At 40.1% G+C, this 19414-nt stretch overlaps 1 protein-coding gene across 11 annotated transcripts in view; it reads left to right on the top strand.

The window, feature by feature from the left end:
* Positions 1–16321, top strand: part of LOC136677241 (tight junction protein ZO-1-like) — a 144181-nt gene extending 127860 nt beyond the window's left edge. For 7 of the 11 annotated variants that reach the window (XM_066654715.1, XM_066654717.1, XM_066654723.1 and 4 more), the window contains 13 exons: positions 390–472; positions 956–1166; positions 2190–2290; positions 2430–2768; positions 3864–4040; positions 5404–6189; positions 6484–6569; positions 7063–7269; positions 8733–8815; positions 8963–9374; positions 9608–9825; positions 10452–10556; positions 14335–16321. In XM_066654715.1, coding sequence (XP_066510812.1) covers positions 390–472; positions 956–1166; positions 2190–2290; positions 2430–2768; positions 3864–4040; positions 5404–6189; positions 6484–6569; positions 7063–7269; positions 8733–8815; positions 8963–9374; positions 9608–9825; positions 10452–10556; positions 14335–14429 — 2903 coding nt within the window. In that variant the 3' untranslated portion in view covers positions 14430–16321. The remainder of the gene's footprint in view (positions 1–389; positions 473–955; positions 1167–2189; positions 2291–2429; positions 2769–3863; positions 4041–5403; positions 6190–6483; positions 6570–7062; positions 7270–8732; positions 8816–8962; positions 9375–9607; positions 9826–10451; positions 10557–14334) is intronic. The other 4 variants (XM_066654716.1, XM_066654726.1, XM_066654719.1 and 1 more) reach the window with 2 other exon arrangements.
* The last annotated feature ends 3093 nt before the right edge of the window (positions 16322–19414 follow it).

Raw genomic sequence — 19414 nt, 5'->3', positions numbered from 1 at the left:
CAAAACTTCACAGTGACATAACACTCAAGTGAAACTCCTCATAGCAAATATGTACATGTGCAGTTGTGGTATTACACACACACACACACTTGTTGAATGTGATACCTGGTTCAGACATTATGTATACTACTGCATGCGCACATCCAGGCAGAGTTCTGACTTCACTGTATGCTGTCTAGCTAGAAGTTGCCTCTTTTTTTCTGATCTAAGAAAGACTCTGAGGTTTCTGTCACATTAATTTAAGCTTTGGGGAGGAAGAGTTGTTCCTAGACCGGTATGAAAAGGCAGCTTCAAGCTTGAGGATGCTGAACTGAAGCATGAGTGCAAGTATTGAACTTTAATCTATTATGTAATCCAGTAACTGTGTGTGTTTTTTCTTCGCTGCACAGAGAGTGAGCCTAGAGATGCAGGAACAGACCAACGCAGTTCTGGAATCATTCGCCTTCACACCATCAAGCAGATTATTGATAAGGTGAGAAGAGCTCAAACATAAAAATGCATGCTGTGTGCAGTGTGAGCCAGTTACAGGATATCACACTACTGCCCCTCACTGGCTGAGAGCCAAACACGCAAATAGTTAATTACTGTATATATGTTGTTATGATTTAGTAACAATACTTTTTTTGGTGTTTTTATTTTCTTCTCATTTTATAAATGTTTAATGATCGTGCAGTATATATGTATGCTCTTACACTCTCGTCTTATACATGGACAGCAGTACAATGCAGTTTTTGAACAAGATGTTTTAGAGCAGAGAAAATAATGCCATATTTTGGCAGGACAGACAGAATGTGCTTTGGATGCAGTGGTACATTTACAGCTGTGTACATAGATTAAACTGTAATGTAATAATTGATTTAATGATAGGGTAAGTTTTGGTTGGAAGGATTTTAGATGAAAAAGTTAATTGTGATAGTACTAAATATAAAGCTTAATGTAATTTCTCCTTTTTTAGGATAAGCATGCAGTGCTGGACATAACGCCCAATGCTGTGGATCGACTGAACTATGCGCAGTGGTACCCTATCGTTGTGTTCCTGAACCCAGACAGCAAGCAAGGAGTGAAAAACATGAGGACCAGGCTGTGCCCCGAATCCAGGAAAAGTGCCAGGAAACTCTATGAGAGAGCACTCAAATTGAGGAAGAACAACCACCACCTCTTCACAGGTATGCAGAGAGTGAGAGACTGTGTGATTAAAAATAGAAAATGTGTGAGAGAGCCTCTGTGCATGTCTGACACAATACAAGAGGTTCTGTGAGAACAAGCACAGAACAAGTTCTTTGTACTCTTAATATTTATGGGTATTTATAGCACTCATATTCTATACTTATACATGCTCTTTGTGCTGTACGGGGCATAATTGACCAACTGGATAGTATGGTCTGGCATACCAAGCTACATTACCATGTATGGTTAATGGTTCTAAAAGATGCAACTCAAGGCTTCTTTTTAAATTGAAGTATGTGTGGCTTTCTATCTGTCTTGAGAAATGCTGCTATCATGAACAACTGACACATATATAGTATTAGACACTGAACATTGAGCAAATGCCCCATGCTTTATTAGACATGAATAAGAGTCTAACGTGACCTATTAAAATGACTGAACACATTTTCGCATTCATTCTAGTGTAGTTTAGGAGAATTATTAACTTTTAGTTTAGTTTATTGCATTGGTTTATTTTAACCTATGAGACATTTAATGTAGTCTAGTAGTCATCTCCCTGAGAATTTGTAGTGGAAAAGAGTAACCTCAGTACAGTGTGTGGAATGACAGAACACTTCAGAAAAGTTATAGTCATTTTAAATACCTCCAGGGCTTCTGTTCTGAACACACATTAAACCATCTCAGGCTCCTGTGCTTGGCTCCTTTCAATAATTGATATGTAAACTATAAACACGGTTTGACAGGCCTGATGTAAATTGATTCGTCAGATTTAAAGCTGTCATTTTTAATTTTTTATTGGTATTTACTTTTTTCTGTTGGAAAAACCATTGTCTCTTATTAGAACAGCAAATCATTTGTTTCTGTGATCAGTTTTGGGGTTCTTTCCTTAGTTCACAAAGTTCATTCTTTTTACTGACTGCTTTTACCCCCACCCCAAACTCTTACAAATAAACATTGCTGTAGTGGAGACGAGCTGGGTATACTTCTATTATTGACTGGCCTCCCTCTGTCCTGTGTAACAGCCACCATAAACATGAACAACATGAATGATGGCTGGTATGGAGCGTTGAAGGATACCATTCAGCAGCAGCAGAACCAACTTGTTTGGGTGTCAGAGGGCAAGGTAAGGTTGCTGCCGTTGATTCTTGTGTAGTGTTTAATTTGGTGTTGATGTATTGTAGTTTCCTTCCTTTTTTTCAAAATGTATGTCTCACCATGTGCTCACACTCTCTGTCACACTCTCTGTCCCCATCTGTCTTTAGGCGGACGGTGCTCCTGAGGATGATCTGGACCTTCATGATGACCGTCTGTCTTACCTGTCTGCTCCGGGCAGTGAGTACAGCATGTACAGCACAGACAGCCGCCACACGTCTGACTACGAGGACACTGACACGGAGGGCGGAGCTTACACTGACCAGGAGCTGGACGAGACACTGAACGACGACACAGGACCGCCATGCGAGCCGGCCATCACCCGCTCATCCGAGCCAGTCCGCGAGGAACCACCTGTCATCCAGCAGCCGCCTGGCTACCCGGCCTACCGGTCAGATGCACTGAGCCGAATCGAGCCAGCTGGCTTCAAGGGCCCCGCGCCGCAGCAGGTAGCGTTTCTAAGAGCCGCGCGCCTCCCCTGCTGCCTGGAGGCTGTGGTGTGCTTCAGGAAAGGGCTATGGAGGCGCTTCTGAAACTTAAAAATGGGGGCTTTTTCAAACAGTATTGCTGCAATACCCTACGTTATGGTGACCAATACATATTGTAGCTACATATTAATTGTGTATGTGTGTTTGCGTGTATGTGTGTTTGCGTGCGTGTATGTGTGTTTGCGTATTTTTATTTATTTATTTTGTCATTTATTGGAAAAGAAATATATGGCCTGGCTGTTAAACACCCCCCACACTCCCCCACCTAAATAACTGTTGAACTCTTGTCCTTGTGTGACTACTGTAGTTTTTCTTATCAACCATCTTTACATGTGGTAGAATGAAAACCATTGTGTTTAGCTATAAATGTCCCTCACCCCTGTCAATCAAACTGATCTCGTTACTGGAGAGTGAAATGTGCATGACTGAATTATCAGTGTTAAATATATTACCATGTATGTATTTATCTATTTGGGTCCAAAAGTGATGCCCATAGTGTCTAATCTGTTGCCAAAAATGGTAAAAGCCATATGTTGTACCATATTCTAGAATTAAATATATATCAGTATATATTATCATCAGACGTTTGTTCAGTCGTAGATTTTTGCATGACACTATTCCACAACCCTTTTGTTAGTAGTAACACAAACTACCTTCCCTTATGTTAAAGATTCACACACATGCTTATTAGCCAGACTAAAAGGACAGAAGTGCATGAGGATTAGATTCGGGGTGCAACAGTTAAGTAACAATCTTGATCAATCATGAACCTTGTGTCAATCTGTTCATATAAAAAAACTGGTTTGATGGACCTTATATGAAGCACATTAATTTGTGAATGATGTATGAATGCTAAGCACATCAGAAAGATGGTGCTTATGTGACAGGGGTAAAGTGAAAGGTACTTGCAAAAGGCATAATGGTTAATCAATATATTTATTGATTGTAGTTATAATTGTTAGTTGCAGCCCTATTGATGATGATAAAGGTGCAGTTCAGCTAAAGTAGTGAGATTTGTTAGCACGCTGTATTAAACATTTCTGACCACCTTCACAGAAAGCAGAGGCTGCTCTTCCTGAGCCGCTGACTGAGACAGAGCCCCCTGGTGCCCACGTAAATGTAGCACTTCTGAGTGGTCCCACGGAGGGCCCAGCTGCCCCCTCACAGGGCGATGTAGCTCAGCCCCCAGCTCCCGAGCCCCTCCAAACCGGACAGCCCGGGTCAGAGCCCAAGGTACCACACTATCCGCCCGACGACGGATTTGGGCCACCCGGTTACGGCCCAAGCTTGGTGCCCTTTTTCTCTCTTTCTGACGTCTTCCCTGCCTGTGTGCTGCCTCTCCCATCTGCATGAGCGCTGTCTGCTGTGTGCCTCTCTACAAGTGTGCGTGTGTGTGTGTGTGTGTGTGTTTGCGCGTGTCTGTGTGTGTGCATATGGGTTTTTTTAGGACTGGGCGATACTGTCACAAATATCAGTAAATGGCTACACTTCCTAATAGAAGTAAATACAGCTATCCTGTATTTTGAACTATTGTGAGTGAATGGCCAAACTCTCTCTCTCAAGCAAATAAAATGTGTACATCACAAAGTGTACTTAACTAGTAACTGTTGTAATTTCATTTCTGCTGAAGCATTTTCAGCTAATTTAAATTAACACAACAGCCTCATTTTATCAAAATACATCAAATGAATATTTTTGTATATTATTTAGTATAAATTTTAATGTAATTTAATCTATGATAATTTAATTTATGCTGTTGGTAAGTATAATAATTTTATCGCCCAGGCCGCTGTGTGTTTTTCTGGGTCTGTTTCTGTGTGTGTTGGTTATATGCATTGTCAGTTTGTAACCAGCAGTGGATGAGGCTGGGCCTTCTGCTTATTAAAAGCAATGGGAGGGAAATGTGTTCTTCCCGCTGCTGCTTGCACACTTTTGCATGGCTCCAAATTGCCTGGACTTGTTTCTTTTCTGGTCTGTGCTGTTGGTGAAGTAGAAATAGTGCTAGCAGTACTTATAAATGCCATGGGTTTATGTAGTATTTAATCGGATGATTTTCTTTAGGTTCATATTTTTTCCCTGCCTGTACTGACTTTGAAAGGTAGCCTTGTTGTTTTCCCTCATGTTAGCACACTGTAAAGTTGCTGACAGGATCAATATCTGTGCTGAAAGGCTACTTCTCAAAATGTTTTTATCTAGCCTGAAGTGAAACCTTGCCTCAGTATCAGCTGAGTAGTTTTTGTTGCAGTGATTTTTCTTATTATTTATTGCAGTTTATGTCCCCCAGATATTTGTTTGCTTTTTGGTGTAGTGTTGTGTATAGAGTTTTGTATTTTTCAACTGTAAATTCTCTTTAAACTCCCATCGTTATGATGGCTGCTTTTGGTTTGACCTGTCCAATAACAGCCCCCTCTGAGTCTCCTCTATTGCAGGTCTTTCCTCTGACTCTAATCTTCAGCGTTCAGCCATTAATGTATAATAATTACCTCTGGTTTCTGCTATGTCTACTTCAACTCCTTTCATTGCTACATTTTACATGTTTTGTGTACCCATAATAATGACTAAAACCAGCTTGTTGGCTGTTGTGTTTATATGACAGATGTACCAGAAAGAGCTCTACAGCGTAGACGAGCAGGTGCGTGTGAGTCCTGGGCTGAAGCAGCCTGCCTATAACTCCAAGCAACCCCTTTATCAGGAAGAACAGCCATACAGAGATTACGACCACCAGCCCTACCGCTACAACAGCGCTTATGTGGAACCAAAGGCTCGTAACTTTGACTCTCACATGCAGTATGATAGTCGTGTGCCTCCTTATGAAGAGCAGTGGCCTGCATATGATCACCAAGGGGCAGCTCCCCAGATATTTGACCCCCGACCAAACTACCAGGATGGGCCAGATCGTGAATACAGCCCACCTCAGTCCCGCTATGACACGGGCTACGACACAGGACGACCTCGCTACGGAAAGCCAAACCCTGGACCTCCTCGTTATGATGAAGCCCCTCCCCCACTACCAGGGGGCTATGATGGACGCTCGCGTTATGACCATGAACCCCTTCCTCCAGCTGTGTCCCACTCTCCTGAACCTCCTAAACAGCAGTATTATGAGCCTTCACCTCCAAAGCCCTCCCCTGGTCAACAACCACAGAGAGGTTATGTGAACTCTGATGTCCCCCCACCTCCTCCTAAATCAGAGCCTGTCTCGTCACCACCGGAGGCAGCCGTTAACGCAGTCACATCCAAGCCTCTCCCACCTCCCCCACCTGAGGCAGAGGAAGACCCGGCGATGAAGCCTCAGTCAGTGCTGACCCGAGTGAAGATGTTTGAAAACAAGCGTTCGGTGTCTGTGGACCGGGCCAGAGAGTCGACTGATACAGCAGTAAGGGTGAGTCGCTTGGCCTGCAGCACTTAAGTAGTGTTGGATCAATATTGAGAAATGGGACTTGCGAGTGAGGGACTGACAGACTATCAATACTCTTAGCATCATAGGTGCAGTAAGCTTTTGTCCTTGAGATATGGGAGATGTTGATAAACAACAGTAAACTTAACATGAACGGCTGAGTTGACTTTGGCAAACACAGGTTAATTATCAATGTTTATATTGTGTTTTAACTAGCTAATATTAATAGCTATTTCTAAGAGCCTTCTTTTTCTCTTTCCCTTTCTCTCTCTCTCTCAGCCAGCAGATATGGTTCCTAAACCAGGTGCTGCCTCTGTGCCCAAAGCCAACTCTTTGAGTAACCTTGACCAAGAGAAGGCCTTCAGGTAAACAGCAAGAATTGATGACAGATTCAAAGATGAAGTATGTGTAGTAGATATGCTGAAATTTTGTTGTAGTCTAGTAATACAATAATTAAAAGGAAATACAAAACTCATCTGAGCTTCTTTTTGTGTAAGCACAACCTTAATCTGATGGTAGTTACTACCTCACAACAAGGGTAGGTCTACTGGAAAACAAATGCTGCTGTTGTGTACAGTTTTCATATAGCTCCACCTTGTGGTGGTTTCATGAATTGTTAAGACTTGGCCCTCAGCACTGGTGATGAATTAGACCTGTCTGCACCTGCAGTTCTAGAAGTATAGCCATAGAGTAGTTAGGCTAGTTTTTAAGGGAGTAGATGTACAGAATTGATTTTATTGAATTTTATCTTTAGAAATTAGTGTATAGATGTTGTTGTTGTTGTGTGTGTGCATTTTGTATAATTTATCTTCTTTTTTTCTCAATTCATTTAATCCATAAACATGCACAAAAACCCAGAGCCCCTGAGCCCCAGCAACCCCAGTCTAAAACCGATGACATTGTGCGTGCTAATCACTACGATCCTGATGAAGATGAAGAGTACTACAGAAAGCAGCTGTCGTACTTTGACCGCCGGAGTTTTGACGGCAAGCCACCCACACAGTCACAACCTGCCAGCAAGCCCTCTGCACAACCACAGACACAGCCAGGGTCCAGCTACCCCAGGTAATACACACAAAAACACACACACAACTGTGCAGACAACTGACTGTACGTTGCAACTGGAAAATAGAGAAAATATGACGATGTACAATCTTGTAATGAAGTGTAGACTTGTAATACAGTGTAGACCAGTGTAAGGCTTTCATCAGAGTTCAAAGAGAATTACTAAAGAGAATTTCTTAAAGGATAGGAAGAGAGCCATGAAAATGAGAAGTAATCATATTGCACCCAGCATATGTGCAATTTTTTTGCTGTTTGAGATGCTCACTTAATTAATCTCAAATTCTGTATTTGCCATAAATGTTTTACACAAACCAGTTATGTAAGATACCATTAACTAAATGCTTATGCTTAGGCTTTCCACAGTTGAACATGATGTCATTAACTTAAATAGACATAAGTCTGGTATGCACTTTTTAAAGCTAGCAGTTAATATCATTGAAAGATATATAATCTATACCAATACTATACATTGCCCTTAAACCTTGACAAACTGAAAATATCTTACTTTTCTCCAAATATAATCAGCTTTTCTCTAAAAGATCATGATAAGCTCTTTGCGGTGTTTTTTATAAATGAGTTATCAAGAGTTGGGTTTTCAGTAAAAGCCCTACTATCCACTTGTTAAGTTGTGATGTATCAACCTTGTAAAACATCACGTCTGGGTCCAAACCACTGCTAAGTATGGCCAACTTGGTGATTTTGCCACTAGATTTAGTGACTTATCAGACCTTCTAGCAAGTTATTAAGAAAGAAAATTCAAATCTAGCTACTTTCTGTACAAACCTTAGCTAACTTATATTAGATATCGACAGGACAGTTCATTAGAACACCAGGACTGACCGTGAACGGAGACACGTCTCTCTCCACAGCCCCTCTGCTTCCAGAGACAGAGCAATAGGTCTCCTAAACATCTCTATCTCCATGGTCTCTTGGCTCTCAGAGACAAAGCTGTGGGAGACACAGCTGTCTCTCCGTGGTTCGTCGGCTCCCAGAGATGGAGCTGCGGGAGGCACAGCTCTATACATAGTTTCTTGGTTCCCAGATACGGAGCAGCAGCAGCTCTCTCCCCTGTGGCTTCTCTGCTCCCTGAAACAGAGCAGCACAGTCAGTTCGCACGGCAAATCACACAGATCAGAGTGAGCTGTGAATGTACAGACAGCCCTGCCAAAGACCTTTGCTTCATTTTACGATTAATGTATTCCTTTTAATTAACTCCTGAACCAAGATAACAGAATTGATGAGATATTCAGCTTTATTCAAACCGTAAACACATGGCTTATTAATGTATGAGACTAAAGGTGCGTTTGGACCCAGAAATAGCTAACTGAAAGACATAGAGCTTTTGACAGTGTATGTGAAATTCCCTTATACAATACAGACCTGTCAGTTTACTGGTCTTAGGGTGTTTTGGGTGTTACTTTGACTGCTTAGTATGAGTCATATGTTTTGCTTTGTCTTATTAGGGCAGAGTCACTGGACAAGGTCAGTCCTGTTGCACCAGCGGTCCCACCCCCAGCCCCACCCCCTACTCTACCTAAACCTTCTGGTAAGTTTGCATGTTAAACTTCATATATACCTTAGAATGTTCAGCTTCAAGCTGATATAAAGAGGTGTCAGGTTTTCCCTCTTTCTGTTTCCCTGTGGCCCTGTTTGCCATAGTGTGTTTACTTTCATTCCTTTTGTACAATTCTAGCAGCAACACCACCTCCAGACCCTCACAGCTCTCCCAAAGTGAAACCTACAGGCCGTGAGGAGACAGTCCAGAGCACATTCCTCCCTCAAAAAAGCTTCCCTGAGAAATCACCTGTCAATGGCACAAGCGATCCTCCAAAATCTGCTGGTGCACCTCCCTCCTCCTCTTACAACCGCTTCGTCCCCAAACCTTACACAACCTCTGCCAGACCCTTCGAGCGCAAGTTTGACAGTCCCAAATTTAACCACAACCTCCTGCCCAACGACACACAGGCCAAGGCTCCAGCCAAAACACCGCAGCAACAGCCTCCAGATCACGACAGTGGCCTGGACACTTTCACGCGAACTACAGAGCACCGGCCCAAGTACCAGCAAAATAACATCAACGCCGTGCCCAAAGCCATCCCTGTCAGGTTAGAGGCTGAATGTGTGTGAGAGAGAAAATGAGTTGTTGTCGTTGTTAGACCAATGCAAATTTGAAAATGTAGCTTTCAAGACCATCCCTCAAAAGCATAAACAGGGTGTATTTTCTTACATTTATTTTTTAATCACACTTTGACTGGCCTTCTAGTATATTGCTAGGTGGTTTACTGTTTTGTGGTTATTATTTGTACTGATTTATCTAATCCTAACATCCACATCACAGCCCAAGTGCTTTGGAAGATGATGAAGATGATGATGCCCACACGGTGGTGGCGACGGCACGTGGCATCTTTAACTGCAACGGAGGGGTTTTAAGCTCCATCGAAACAGGTGTCAGCATAATCATTCCTCAGGGTGCCATCCCTGATGGCGTGGAGCAGGAGATCTACTTCAAAGTGTGTCGGGACAACAGCATTCTCCCTCCCCTCGACAAGGAAAAAGGTCAGTCAGTCAGCTTCTCCAGAGCCAAATAGTTCCTACTAATAGCACTAATGCTGACGTAAATGTTTCTAATATAAGAAATTAATATACACTAATAAGAACATTATTTTAACCTACTCATTTAGAAAATCAGTCTCTGCACTTAAAACCATCACATGCCATTAGATTGCATAGAAAAGAACAAAATACAATAACAATGCACAGTCATTTCCTGCTTATTTAAAAAGTATCTATAACTTAACTGAAAAACAAGGTTTGGCTCAGATATTTTGTTGATGTTCCCAACCAATGCATGCAATTAATAAATCCCGTCAGCAGTACAGCTGATCTGATTTAATGAAGGTATGATTAGTCATGCCTACTATAAATACTAGGCTTCCACAAGGAGAGGTTTAGAAATGTTTAAACTATTATTTTGCCATGAATAGAATCACCTTCTTAAATTTCAGTAGAAGTCATATTTTATTCCAAGTACTTTTGGAAGCATTTCCGATGATCCAATTAAATTTTTTACACAGTGTGAAGGACAGTTTCTGTGTTCCATTGATGTAGTAAACAAAAAATAGTGATACATCTTTTTGATTGAACAGTGACGGTATAATACATGTGTGTGTATTTTTCTACAGGAGAAACCCTCTTGAGTCCATTGGTGATGTGTGGTCCACATGGTCTGAAGTTCCTGAAGCCCGTGGAGCTGCGCTTGCCTCATTGTGCGTCTATGACTCCTGATGGTTGGTCTTTTGCTCTAAAATCCTCCGACTCCTCGTCGGGTATGCTGCCCTCTAATCTCTGCTTTTGGGGCTCTGCGGGGTTGGCTCTGTGGCAAATGCAGCTGTGTGGGTTTCATAAGGGGAAATTTCTTTTTCTGTGCACAAGTTTTCTCATTCATGCAATTCATCACAAACTCATTGATTACTTTTCTCATACACCCACTCAGGGGATTCATAGGTTCATTCTTTTGCTGTTGGCTAATTAAAGGTGCAGTCAGCCATTTAATCTAATGATTGCTCTTCATGTTATGACCATTATATTGACACCAGTTGTCTAGATACATCAGAGAGTTTGCAGACAAAATCATTTTTTGATTGGCCATAAATGACTGATTGCTCCTTTAAGCATGATTTCCAGGCTCCATATTTTTCCTGCTCTATGCTTTGACTTGCTGGACTGTTTCCTTCCAAAGGTTTGTGTTCATCAGTGGTGAAGAAAACCATATTAACTCCTCAAAAATCACTAAACATTGCCATTTATTAACCTATGTTACTGTGATCACTCATTTAAAATCAAAATTGTCCTTCATTTTCACCACAGCTGACATTCATGTTAAAAGAGGGGTTAAGTTCCTCAGAAACACATGCTACATTTAACACAGAGCAGCAGCAGACACCAATACAAAGAGATAGTAAATAGAAGGAATGCAGGTAGTACACTCTACAATGCATGGTATTTATAAACTGCACCAAATTAAGGGAGCAAAAGTAATAGTGAGCTCTGAGCATCTAGGAATTTATTTGCAATGGTTAGTACACTATTTATGCTCAGTAACAGTAATTATCCATACCAGCAGGCCAAAAGCAAGTGTTAAAATTGCAAATGGTATACACAGGATTAAGGTTTCAGTGAGTTATATTGTAATGTCTTGTGTAAAGTGACCAGAACATGAATGGCATACAAGAGATGGAAATTAGAATTTAGGCCAACCTAGAGCAGAGGTCATAAAATCTGTACCTTCAGGCTCCATGCTGGGATTTTAATATGGCCAGCTGGTTTGACGCTAGCGGTGCAACTGCAATTGCACCTAACGAACCCTAGCCAGGTATGGTGTCATACCAGCAGGTCACTGTAAAATCACAGCCTGGAACCTGGATCAAAGCTCTGACCTACAGAGTTCAATGCCTGTGGCAGTAAAAATGTAGAAATAATGTTATAATATAACAGTCACAAAATATTAGATTTTGACTAGATATAAGATATGGGCTATAAATTAGATATTAATTTGATTGACTATGTTTAGCAAAACAATTGGTGTGTCCAATAGAACACCCATACCAGTGAGTGATGCTCTAAATTAGGATGCTCTCTGAAATGCTTCTTTAGAAGAAACTGAGATGGAAGTGTGCAATCCTCAATCTTTTATCAAATGGAGGACTGTCAGTGAAATGGACTTGAATTAGATTTTCAGAGGTTGCACCAAATGTCTGTAGACTCATCATGGTTAGATATTAATGCCATAAATGAAGTGTCATCAGCATGTTCAAAAACATTTTGCAATGTTTGGCACAGTTGCTGATGAGCAAGGTGTTTAGCCCCAAGTGTCCTCTTCGCCATCCTGTTGGAGTGAGGCTGGTTGCTCAGGAACTATTGAACCCAGCTATAGGGTTGTAGAACTCCATCCAAGTCAGTGTAGTTAGTTGGATAGTCCCTGCAGTCCCTGTGGTAAGATGGCATTGAATACATAGCTGAAGTCAATAAACAGTGTTCTGCCAGTGATGCTTGTCCAAGTGGGATAAAGCCAGGTGAATGAAATATGTTGTAGCCTGCTGGTGTGCTGGTGGGGATCCAGTGCAGGTGGAACTAAACCATACTCTTAGCCATGACCGTATGCTTGTAGTACTATGATGTTGGTGCTGGACAATCGTTAGCTTTTGGGAACTAAGTGGGAAGATCATTTTGTGTTCCCTTTTAAGCATTTTGGATTATGGAGTGACGTTGGGCCTCAGGTAAGCTTTTGTAGTGACCACTACATCATCCACACACGCAACCAATGCAGCAAGTGACAGATAATGCCTATGATTACAAGGGTGTTATGCACATATGCCGTATTTTTGATGTTACATTTCTCACAAAACCACACAAACTTCTGAAAACTTGTTTTTCCACTCTCACAGGGACCTGTTACGAGGGGCCTTTTCCTCTTATCTGCTCTTAATTTATTTTCTCCCAAACTCTACCTCTCACATGCTCCGACATTCCCTCTCGTTCTCATGCACTATATATCTGTACTGACACCCCTGTGGATTAGCGGCTAATTACTCCTCATTTAGAAACATGCAGGAGAAAAAGCTCGCGAAGAAATGAGGCATCCGTCTCCTGTGGTGTCCTGCTTCTTTGGGAGAGGATTACTAGGCTGTGCCTCTAATCCCTCTATTGTAACTCAAGACCGTTCTCTAGTTTCAACTTCAGTTTCACCTCAAGACTCCAGTGCTTTAACGCCTCTGTCTCTTCACAAAGCTGAAGGGACAAGCACAGCCCAACTGGGAACACTAACCAACTACTTACTTTCACAGAGGCTCTGTAGCCTTGCAGGGAACCTCTCTTTGTTAGTGTCACTTTGGAAATGATTAACACTATATCATTATCTTTTTCATTGTTGTAAAGATGTTTCTCAATAACAGGTCAATTGAAGTCAATAGATGTTGCTGTTTGGCAAGTTTGTGGACACCTAGCTATTTCAAAATTATTTATTTATCTTATCAGTTTATAAAATATTATGCATGGGCAAACATTTGCAGATGCCTTTTATAATTAATCAGTTCAGCTACTGCACCTGTTCTAGACACAGACATTAATTTGTGCACCCACAGCTTTTATAATCTCCATAGAAAAACATGAAAAGACCACAATAATGTTGTGGCAGACTGCAATAAAATGATAAATGTGAGGTTTTAATGCCTATTTAAAAGCCTTCATAGTAGAAACTATTAACTCAGCAAATGGAGATTAAATACCTTTTAATGCCTACAGTTTTAAAAGTAATGTTAGATGAATGGGTGTAAACAAATTGAATCATTAAATGCATATAAAGACCTAACTAGAGCTTGAACAGTCAGTATTTCCTGTCATTCCTGACTGTACAAAGATAACATGCACCATCTGATGAGCATTTTTGACGACCATTTAATATTTTTAGTGGTTATTTCTCCAAATATGGACTGTGACACATATATTGTTGTGTATTTAATACAAATTAATAGTTCCAAATTTGAACACCTAGGTGCTCCTTAAAACTGTGAAGTTAACTGGATATATCAATCCTATTGTGAGGACTTTGAGGTTCCAAAACAGCAGATGGCCTCTTAATGCAGAACATGAACAGAACTGATTTTTGAGATCCTAGAGCTATAAAAGGAGAGGCAGGGAGAATTAAATTTTAATGCAACACTTGAAAGTCTCACAAATGGATTTTATAAGGTTTCCTTATGATGAACTGAATGTGCGGGATTATATCTCTGTGATAAGAAAAGCCTATATCCCTCTCTGCAGTGTCCAGGGGGTATACGTGTGCTGTACTGAAATTACATTGTTATATTTAGAGTGGCTTGAAATGCTTTAGTTCCCCACAAGTGTTGGATAAGGACTGACATGGGATGTTACTGAAATAAGGTTTTTGATTTTATATTGGCATAACGGTTGTGGTTAGTTTTACTTTATAACATCTCTTAGTCACTGTATTGTTCATTTTTGTCTGTGCCATTCTACCTTCACCCCCCCCCCCACCCTTCCCCGCAGGTGACCCCAAGAATTGGCAGAACAAATCTCTCCCTGGAGATCCAAACTATCTGGTAGGAGCCAACTGTGTGTCCGTGCTTATCGACCACTTCTGAGGAGTCTGTTTCTGAACGCCGGGATAAAAGAAAGAAAACACTCTTGCTCTCTCCAACACACACACACAAACTGCCATTTAGGAAGGGGGATGCTTTGGCAGTGATAAATGAAGGATGACTGTGCTTTGATTCTGTTTACTGTACCCATGGAGACAGGAGGGAGGATGACTTTCTCTGAAGTGCTGTTCTTTTTTTCTTTCTTGATCTTCTACTTTCATTTTTATAAGTGCTTAACAGCTGAAGAGTAAATCAGAAGAATAAACTTTTTTTAATCCTTGATGGACTGCATGCTCTGTGCCACTGAGAATATTCCCACAGTACGCCAAGATTCAGATTCTCGCCGCTCACAGAAAATCACATTATTTTTCTCCAGGAATTGCAAGGATCTTCCATGCAGACTTATACTATCGACTATATAAATCTTGCAGCATATTTTTGCGATATTCAGCTATATACGCACACTGAAGTATATGGTATGAAGATGAAATACAGTGGGCTTGAGGTTTTTATGGAAGTTTTTTAGACATTTGTTGTCAATTGAAGCAGTTGCCACAGCACTCGAAGTATCGGGGACTCACAACACAGTAGGTGCAGAGGGATGAGAGTAAGTGTAGAAGCGGCGCCTAGCAGGAGTGAAGCAGTACACCTTTGAGGTGCTGGAAATGAAGGATGAAAAAGCAGGTAATGGAAGCACAGAGCAATTTCCTGAAGCTTTGTAGTATTTCTATTTGAACTGGTGCTCCTGTTCCCCAAAAGCTTGTCTTCTCTAACAGTGATGACTGCCTATTTATACATGGCCACTTATCAGATCAGTGGACTGGTGGAGTGAAGCAGTTGAAGTTTTCAGCGCTGTGGAGATCTATGCATGTCAGACTCAGGTGCCCAGACTCCTGCTTTCCTTTCCCTTCTCTTCTAAATCTCTCCTTTTTTTCTCTTTTTTTTTTTTTTTTTTTTTTTTTTAAACCGCTCTCACTTTCAACATCTCTCTTCTGCTCTCACTCCGTCTCTCCCTCTCACACTCCTGCTAAACAGTGATGCCTTATCTGTGGATTTACTCACTTTTTCAGTAATGAAACCTCTTTGCTTTAGTTTCTCTTTTTCTAAATTATGATGAAGCCAGATTATGGAGGAGTAAAATAAAATGAAGTCGTTCTACCGTTTTGTCAACTCACTGTAAAAACTAAACCTGGGTTAACACTCAAGAACAATCGAGGCTAAAATAAAACAAAAAACAGCTCAGTGTACCTGCTATGCACACAGTTTCTGACAAAATGGAAAAAATATAAAAATTGGCTGTACATAAAGCTAGCATATGGCCTTTGTTCTTGGTTTGTAAATTACTTTTTTATGTTTTTTTTCTTTTTTTTTTTTGTATAAAACAGACAAGAAAAAATCTTTAAAAAAAAAGAAAAAGAAAAAACGAGGATATGAATGCAATGGAAATGGAAATCTTTTTATTCTGGATATACCCGTGAGCCTTGGAACTAGTGACTTAGCATTAATAATTCCACTTTTTCTAACAATATATCCTCACTAATGTCTAAATAGAAGCATTTTTAACAGTCACTACAGCGTTTTTATGCTTTATTTGAAACAAAGAAAAAAGTGCTTGATTTAAAACGCTCTCAGAAGATTTTTATTTCTGGAAAATGTTTCCTCTGGTTCTGTCTCACTTATTATTTGTGATACTGGATGCTGTATTATGTGCCCTGAAATGTATTTTTCTACTAATAGATGAATTATTATGTCACACCAGTCAACTTTTTTTTTTTTTTTCTTATAGATAATACAGCTTCTGTTGAATATTAGATCTTCACGTGTGACTTTTCCCCTTTTCAACACGATTTTAAGTATACCACTGTATTAATAAATAAAATCATTTTTAAAATAAATGGTTTGGTTTTATGTTTAAAATTGTATGTATATATATATATATATATATAATCTTTTTTACAAAACTGGAATGATATCAATTTCACATTCAGGGTGTTCATAGCTTTTATTTGACCAGTGTCAGGCTCAATTGTGTTGCTATGGTATTAATGAGAGCAGAGCATAAGGACAGGAATTTGACCCTGGCCCTGGTCAAAATAAATGATGTAACACTATGTATGTACAATAACTAATTTGACTTACAATTAAATAATTTAATAGTTCCCCCACTGGCATAACGGAATTATGGGGAGAGGTTATTGAGTTATTTACGACATTAAGTCTAGCCCTGGACTAACATGCACAACTCAAAATTATTTTTAGTGCAAGCTCTGACTTTATCTTGAACAGAGAAACTGACCAATATTTTCTCTCTTTGACGCACTGGAAAACCTCATGAAAAGTGCCCAGTTGATTCTTGGAGGGACTTTCTGAATTTCTGTATTCATTTAAACAAATGAAATGTATGTTCAGCTGGATTGATATTAAATGACAGGTCGTGATAAAACTCCACTTTGTATTTTTAGCAAAGCATTTATGAAAGGGCGGCTGAAACATGGTAACAACAGTTGGATACAGTGTGATCTGTATGTCTACACCATGTTCGTGATAAAATGGCTTGCGTGTAAGTACAAGTTGGGTGGCTTAATAAACATCAATGTACTTTGTCAATAAAGATCAGGGAGCAGCCAAACAAGCCCAAGTCATGTGACTGCCTTGTGTGCACAAGGTCATGATCTTTCAGCTAAAGTGAAGTTTGCATCTGGCAGTGTAACTTTTGTATTTCTTCAGTCTGAGCAGTGCATGCATTTACCCCTACATTCTCTAGATTGCCAGTTTAGGGGTTTCAGATCCAACAAATGTTCCTTTATGATGCTGTGGTCCTTCTTGAACTCATTCACACTCATGACAGTTTCTTATTAACACGTCTTATTCAGATTTTATTGTTCTACATCGGCACCCAAACTTGAATGGAACCAGTCTTGTAGGTAGACTATATGTCATTAAATGAACACAGATGCCAAATATCAGTGGCTCTGGACCCACTGCGACCCTGAACTGGATAAGCGGTTACAGATAATGAATGAATAAATATATGTGTGGCATTTGAATGTGGAAATGCATTCTCTGGGTTGCTTTAGCAGTAGTCGGCGCCTTTGAAGATTTGAAGTGGAGTGATTCATCATCACCGAAAGTGATGAAACAGTCATTCTACAATCTCAGTACTTGACCTCAGTAATGCTCTGAGTTGGCTGATCGATCTCATTCTTGTAGAAATGTTTATGCGTCTTGTCTAAAGGCTTTACAAATTAATAGAAGCTGCTACTGCCGCAAACAAGGAACAAACCTCTTACGAGAAGAGTGTAGAGAGTAGAAAAGTGAAGATTTGGCCACACACTGTACAGGTTTTCATTAATTAATTGAGATAGAAAATTACCTTCACACTGCCCTCTGTTTGTATCTCTTTCAATTCTGTGAGTCTGATACCTAAAAATAACCATGTTCCCGCCCTGCCTTTCACTGTGTAAACGCTCTATTGCTGTTCCAGTTTTTGATTTGTTAATGCACTTAAACATCGTTTATTTTACAGACCAAAGTAAAAATATATTCAAAGATTCTACTGAACAACTTGATTGAACTTTATTTTAAAAAAAAACAAAAAAACAATGGCAGTATATATCTCTAAAAGATATTACTTGGTGTCAATTGTGTGTTCACATGAGGGATATCGCCTTTTGCACCTTTCATGGATAACAGTCTTGTCTTTGGCAAAGAGTTCTTGGCATCAGATTTCCCTGAAAGTAAAGCTTGCAATCATCAGACTCCAGCATGTTTCCGCTATGTTTAGGACCATCTCCTTGTGTAATGGAGTTTCTGGTTGCATTTCTTGATGCAGTGGTCGACTGTGTTAGGTGACAACAATTTTCTGAATTAATCTTGAAGCTGTGTAGCTCTTTTTATAACAGTAACATGGCGCTTGGCAGTGCTGAGAGCCTTAAGGTCCTGCACATTCTATGGTGATTTGGGGCCTTGTCTAACATGGACTGATATTACTCTGGATTTCCTTATAACCTGATAACCTTTACACACTATAAGATACAGGAGATAGAGAAAGACCTAGATTCTTGAAAAACCGACAATGCACTCATGAAGCTTGGATGAAAGTGGTGAGGCATGACCTGTCTTTGAACCGAGCCTTTGGTAAGTGCTCATTTTATATCCCAGTTTTTAGTGGAATATTTGAAAAGGGTGTAACGTTAATATTTTAATTACTTTGTGTTATAGAATATGTGCCAGTTATACATCAATGTTAGTGTGTGGTATTTCTGAAGAGAATATGCACAAATTAACTCAATGTGAGACATGCATTTTCTTGTGTTATGTAATAAATGTTGTGTGCTGCAGGTGGGTGATATGATATACATCAAACTACATACATTTAAGTAACAGGCCAAGAAATGTGTGGGAGACATGTTTCCATAAAGGGCAGTGTGGAGAATTTTGTAATTAAATAGAAATGACAATTTAAAGATATTAAAACATATCTGTTACTCTGATACTTACATCAGAGGAAATAAAAGCTATAAATATGTGGCATATGGTCAAACAATCCGCTCATCCAATATTTGAAGGGTATTCAAAAGGAAATTGAAGGGTATTAATAAGGGTTTTGTTCCCCTTTGTTGGGAAGGCTGTACTTGGTCTCAGTTATAGTGTTGTTGTTGTTTTTATTTCATAAAGTACCAAATGTTTGCAGTAGATCAGACCTGGTTTAGTACCTCTCATTTACTGTGGGACAATGCTGTTGTAATCCATTCTGAATGTGGACTGCCTTAGTCACAATTTCACTCAAATCAAAAGGTCCGAATGGCAGCAAGGTGCTCTGAAACTTGCATATATCGTTAAGCATTAACGGTGCCTTCACAGATGTGTAGTAACCCATGCCATGTGCGCTAATTCCCCCTCATACCATCATGGGTTCTGAAATGTGTGCTTATAAAAAAAAAAGGTGAGATCCCTCTCCACTTTAGCTTGGAGAACACAGCATCCCT

The sequence above is a fragment of the Hoplias malabaricus genome, chromosome X2 (genome assembly GCF_029633855.1).
Source record: "Hoplias malabaricus isolate fHopMal1 chromosome X2, fHopMal1.hap1, whole genome shotgun sequence".
In the NCBI taxonomy this organism is placed as follows: domain Eukaryota; kingdom Metazoa; phylum Chordata; class Actinopteri; order Characiformes; family Erythrinidae; genus Hoplias; species Hoplias malabaricus.
This window is presented reverse-complemented; position numbering and strand designations above follow the sequence as displayed.